Source organism: Nasonia vitripennis, chromosome 1 (genome assembly GCF_009193385.2).
Source record: "Nasonia vitripennis strain AsymCx chromosome 1, Nvit_psr_1.1, whole genome shotgun sequence".
Classification (NCBI taxonomy): domain Eukaryota; kingdom Metazoa; phylum Arthropoda; class Insecta; order Hymenoptera; family Pteromalidae; genus Nasonia; species Nasonia vitripennis.
The window spans coordinates 34,953,191-34,959,190 of NC_045757.1; the positions used below are offsets into that span (position 1 = coordinate 34,953,191).

General features: G+C 51.7%; 1 protein-coding gene across 4 annotated transcripts in view; it reads left to right on the plus strand.

Annotated features, from left to right (window-relative positions):
• The window catches only part of nAChRa1 (nicotinic acetylcholine receptor alpha 1 subunit), a 31,000-nt gene extending 25,775 nt beyond the window's left edge, over positions 1 to 5,225 (plus strand). The window contains exons 5-8 of one of the 4 annotated variants that reach the window (XR_004228371.2): positions 795 to 975; positions 1,297 to 2,304; positions 4,210 to 4,557; positions 4,769 to 5,225. Coding sequence is in view for 2 of the 4 variants with exons in the window: in XM_031933472.2 (XP_031789332.1) it covers positions 795 to 975; positions 1,297 to 2,304; positions 4,210 to 4,413 (1,393 nt within the window). In the remaining 2 variants the exon portion in view is untranslated. Of the gene's footprint in view, positions 1 to 794; positions 976 to 1,296; positions 2,305 to 4,209 lie in introns of all 4 variants that reach the window. The other 3 variants (XR_004228372.2, XM_031933472.2, NM_001247964.1) reach the window with 3 other exon arrangements.
• Positions 5,226 to 6,000: the final 775 nt, after the last annotated feature.

Sequence of the window (6,000 nt, forward strand, 5' to 3'; positions counted from 1 at the left end):
CGGCTCACGTCGTCTTCTTTATTGTGATTTACCTCGGACGTGATCAGTTCCGACGTGAGCGCGCGATTTCATAAAGAAATCTTTCAGGGCTCGCGTCGGCTTTAACTTTCAATGAATGCCCGGCTTACAAGCCTTTTTACGCTCGCTCTTATTCTGGAAAATGTGTACCTGAGGCGCGCAGAGCTTTTACCTTTCACTCCGATGTTTTCAATGGAGATTGATGCGTCTGCTGCGCGCACTGCCATATATATATATATAGTCCGTCTGTGTGCGTTTGAATCGAAGAGAGAGAGAGAGATTACTCCGATGGATGAAAACGCGGCCAAGAGCTGAGCTTGATTTTCGCGAGGCGATAACGAGAGAAAGCGATTTTAGAAAGTTATACGTATATACGTTTTCGCGGGAAATAAAAAGTCGGAGAAAGAGAGTTTGTAGGAAGCTTTTCTCTCCCCTCTGCGAGGAAAAACGAGCGATTTATGGTGCAGTAGATTTTAATCGAGTCGTTTTCCGGACGAGATACATAGAAGGGAGAGAAGCGCGCTCGCTTATATACCGAGGATTCGAAGAATCGTATCGCTCTGAACGCAGCCTGCACTTAGACTACTCTCGCGTATGCACCAGAGAGGGATGTGCAGTGGGCTGGAATAAATCTCGCGTGTGCGCGAGGGAGGCGGCCGTGGAAGGAAACGGCAAAGGCTCCTCTAAAAACAACTTTTAAACAGCTCGTCTCATTCAATTATTTCGCGAAAGAGCCCACTAACACTAGGCCCGTGTGTTGTTTTCCTTGATTCCAGTGCGGACGGCAACTACGAGGTCACGATAATGACCAAGGCGATACTCCACCACACGGGCAAAGTGGTGTGGAAGCCCCCGGCCATCTACAAGTCCTTCTGCGAGATCGACGTCGAGTACTTTCCCTTCGACCAGCAGACCTGCTTCATGAAATTCGGTTCCTGGACGTACGACGGATACACGGTAAGTACAGAACACACAACGCTCTATGCGCAAAGAGAGATGAGATACGAGGTATAAAGAGGGGATGCGTGTAATTAAAAGCCATAATGGTCCGCTTAGTCGTCCGCTGGATTTAATTGCAAATCCGCGGCCGTCCGGCGGAGTCGCGCCGAGTTGAATAAATCTGACTCTCTCCGCGAGCTCTTTGTCGTCGTTGGTTCCAGCTCTTCTTTTTGCGCGACTCGCAACACTTTTCCCAACTTCTTGCACGCTCCTCTCCTCTTTCGCTGCGCTAATTCGATGGAAAAGTTAATCACGTACTCTCCCCGTTTGATTGCCAAGGTGGACCTGAGGCACCTCCTGCAGGCGGAGGACTCGAACGAGATCGACGTCGGCATCGACCTGACCGACTACTACATCTCGGTCGAGTGGGACATCCTGGAGGTGCCGGCGAAACGCAACGAGAAGTTCTACATCTGCTGCGAGGAGCCCTACCCCGACATAATGTTCTACATAACGCTCAGGCGCAAGACCCTCTTCTACACGGTCAACCTGATAATCCCCTGCGTCGGCATCTCATTCCTCTCGGTCCTCGTGTTCTACCTGCCCTCGCACAGCGGCGAGAAGGTCTCGCTTTCGATCTCGATCCTCCTCTCGCTGACTGTGTTCTTCCTCCTGCTCGTCGAGATCATACCGTCGACCTCGCTGACGGTACCGCTGCTCGGCAAGTATCTCCTCTTCACGATGGTCCTCGTCACGCTCTCGGTCGTCGTGACGATCGCCGTCCTCAACGTCAACTTCCGCTCGCCGGTCACCCACAAGATGGCGCCCTGGGTGCGCGTCGTCTTCATCGAGGTGCTGCCCAAGTTCCTGTTCATCGAGCGGCCGAAGAAGGACGAGGACGAGGGTAACGGGGCGAACGGGCCCAACGGCTCCGAGCCCGAGGACGACGACGACGACCTGAACAAGCCGCCCGAGGCCATCCTCACCGACGTGTTCCACGTGCCCGAGACAGACGGCAAGTACGACGTCGACGAGTACTGCGCCGACAAGAGGTACAGCGAGTACGAGCTGCCGGGACTGCCGAGTCTGCCGCCGTGCCTCAACCTGCCAGGCCAGGCGGTCAGGTTGGACTTTTCGGTGCCGGTGGACGAGCAGCTGCCGCCGAGTCTGCCTCTGCCCGGCGCCGACGACGACCTCTTCGGCCCGGCCAGTCCTACCTACGTCACTCACGACGACCTCCAGGTCAGCCCGACCTTCGACAAGCCCATGCTCAGGGAGATCGAACGGACCATGGAGGACGCCAGGTTCATCGCGCAGCACGCCAGGAACAAGGACAAGTTCGAGAGCGTGAGTATGAAAAGCCTTGCATATACCTATTCATACCTAGGGTCGAGTCAGGTATAGAGCCTTTTCTTCGCTCGTTCGCGTGTGTGCACAAAGCCGCGCCATAAATAATCAAGCTAAGAGCCCTCCCCGACGAAGCGGCGACTTTGCCCGCGTCGATGGTCGTCTGGCGAATTAGTCGAGAAGTCATTAGTCCGGCGATTAATTCGTCCACTCGCATATAAATCTCGGGAGAAAGAGCGCGCGCATTGTTTATGTAATTGTCGCGAGCGCGCAACCTTGCGCCCACGCCCTTTTTCTTCTTCTTCTTCTTCTTCTTCTTCTGCCATGGAAAAGCCCATCTCTCCCCCCCCCCGAGGGATCCGAATAAATCCGACCTTATCTAATCTCCATTAGATTCATCCTCTTTCTCTCTCTTTCTGCTTGTCCTCCTCCGCTTTTTCCGCAAAGAGAGCGAGCGAATCCACCATATATATTCAGTTCATCCCGGCCCAGCTGTCGCTCCACCCGCTAATATCTATTTTCCATGGTAGAGGAGAGAAAGCCGAGTCGACTCGTTGTAACTTGCTCGATAATCGGATAGTTGCCGGTCACGCCGCCGCCGCCGCCGCCGCCGCCGCCGCCGTGGGAGAGGGGCTGTGCTGGGGCGAGGCCGGAAGTCTATCGGGAGGAGAAGGGCGTGGTGGTGATCGCTCGCATCAATCTCTTTCTCTTCGCGAGTCGACGTTCGATCGACTTCTTCAGCTCGCAAAAAGCCGCCACCTGTTAACACCTGCCTCGGCGCATACTACTAGTATACGCCTCAATCGTCTCGCTCTCTCTCTCTCTCTCTCTATCTATCTATCTCGTCGTACACGAGAGTAGCTTATCTCTCTCGCGTGAGGGCAAAAACTCTCTCTCTCTCTCTCTCTCTCTCTCTCGGGCGATTTTCGAGTCGTTGATAGCGGAGAGTATATACGGGGAACGACGACGACGGTGGTGGCGACAAAGGAGCGCCGGGGCGGGATTCACCACTACGCCGGCATGTGGCGGCGCGATATTGATCTTTCGTGCGCGCGGCAAAAAGCGCCGACCCCCGTTAGAGAGTGAGTGAGAGAGAGAGAGAGAGAGACTACGCCGGCATCCGAGGGATAAATAATTTCGCGTCGTTAAGCTGCTGCTGCTGCGTGGCCGGGAAATTAGCTGCGGCCTCGAATTTTCCTTCTCCCTCGCTCTGTGTCTGTATAGCCTAGTCTCTCTCTCTCTCTCTCTCGCTCTCGCATCGACGGATAAATTATTCGTCTGAGTGAGAGAGGAGCGAGAAGTGTGTGTGTGTGTATCTGGGAACGCACTGCGGCACACAGGATAGCGAGAGAGACAAAGAGAGAGAGAGAGAGAGGATTCGGTGCTCTTTGCCAAATGCACCTCGCGGCCGATTTAACAACTTTATGCACGTATGCGCGCGCGGCCGCATACGTGAGGGAGAAAAGGAAGGAGGAGATGCTCGCTGCCAATTCCCTCCGTTATGCTCGCCAGATATCTCTCTCTCTCTCTCTTTCTCGGAGCGCAGAGCCGATCAGATACGTATATGCATCGTAGGAGGAGCTTCTCTCCGCTCGCTCTGCTATACTGATTCCAGCCCAGAGCGAGCTTTATTTATGCTTTATCAGCTGGACGGGCAGGCGATTCTAGTCTTGTTTTGCGCACTGCGCTAAACGCGAGCGCGTTTCTTGAGACCTCGGACTGAGACATCTGGAGCGTGAAAAGTGTCTCTTCTCGCGAGCGAGATCTGTTTGCGCTTTTTCGCAGGAAACGGAGCTTTGTGTATACACGCGCGAGTAGTCGAGGTCCGCGTTCAGTAAGACCGCGCATAAAATACGCGCTAACGGAGACTCGTTCTCGATTTCTGCTTTAATTCTGTCCCGACAGGTCGAGGAGGACTGGAAGTACGTGGCGATGGTGATCGACAGGATCTTCCTCTGGCTGTTCACGGTGGCCTGCGTCGTCGGCACGGCCTTGATTATCCTCCAGGCGCCATCGCTCTACGACACAACCAAGCCCATCGACATAAAGTACAGCAAGATCGCCAAGAAGAAGATGATGCTGCTCAACATGAACTTCGAGGACAACTAAAAAGTATATATTGTTATACACTGCTCACATAATCCACCGCCACACAGAGTCCTCGTCAGTTCCTCAACAACGTCGGGGCCGCATATGCCTCTCCTCCTACGACAGACAGCTACACACTGACTACATGAACTGCACGTAAGCAAAGTATGTACGGTACACGTAGCCCTCGATGATGAGACGAGGTGAAAAAAAAAAAAAAAAAAAAAAAAAAAAAAATATACATTAAACGTTCGATCGCGCAAACTCGCCAGTCGCGACGCGCAGAGGGACTATCATATACGTACGAGAATACGCTTGCACACACGCACACACAGTTACACACACTCGACTAAGCAGAGTTATTACGCTGCTGCAGGACGAAGAGGAGAGCGAGGCTGAAGATTATAAATGAGAGAGGGACAAAAGTGCCAAATACCGCGGCAGAGCGCGTACCGTATTTTTATAAATCTGGTTTCATACGTAAGGCTAGAAGAGTCGCGCCGCGCGTGCTCGGCGCGCACTATAAAGTCGAGATTTAAAGAGTTAAAAAAAAAAAAAAGAATTAATTAATTAAATTAAATTAAACGACGATACGAAGGGAGTGTAGAGCGCGAGAGAGGCGAAAGAGAAAGAGAGCCGACGAGCTCCGGGGGTTAATTAATTGAAGAAAGGAAGAAGCAGAAGAAGGTGACGACGATGAGAAGACAGAGCGAGAGCGAGAGCGAGCGAAATGAGAAATAATAATAATTAATAATTAAAGAGATAAGAGAAATACAGAAATCCCGAACTGCCGATTTTATAAGAGAGATACTCGCGTTAAGTTTACGTACATAGACAAAAAGATGAATAAAAATAAATTTGAAATAAATTAATAATAACGATATACCTATTATTGTACACGCGCAAAATAAAAGAGGAAAAAATAAAAAAATGCCAAGAGACACTCACTGACTTTTCCCACCGCAGCGAATGAAAGCAAAAAACACACACACACACACACACATATTATAAATATAAATAGGATTATAAATACGTTATAAATAAAAGGAAAACGGCGAGAGCGATGATGATTCATTCGAGCCTCAGACACACACACACACGCACACAGTCACGCGTATAGCGCGAGAGAGGGACACAGCGGCGCGGAAGGGGATTACCAGAGACACACATACACACTGATAGGAGGGGGAGCTTGCGAAGAAACAAACAAACCAAAAAAGAAAAACGGATAACTCGCTCCCAAAAGAACTGCCAATTTTCTAGGTGCGGCTTCTCCCTCCTCGAGACTTCTTCTTTTTTAACGCGGTGCCAAACGACTCTCTCTCTCCTCTTTTTTTCGTTAAGCATAGAGAGAGAGAGAGAGAGAGAGCACACACAGACACGTGCCAAATCACGCTCGATCAACATCTCGCGGCGGCTGCGCGCATAAATCGAGGCTCACCGCGGATTATTTATAATGGGCGAGAGAGAGAGAGAGAGAGAGAGAGAGAGAGAGAGAGAGAGAGAGAGAGGGAGAGAGCGAGGGAGAGAAAGAGAGCTTGCGCGAGAGAGTCCACACGTGGCGCGGCGGCGACTTTTCAGCCGCACACACGGTCCAGCCGGTTGTTC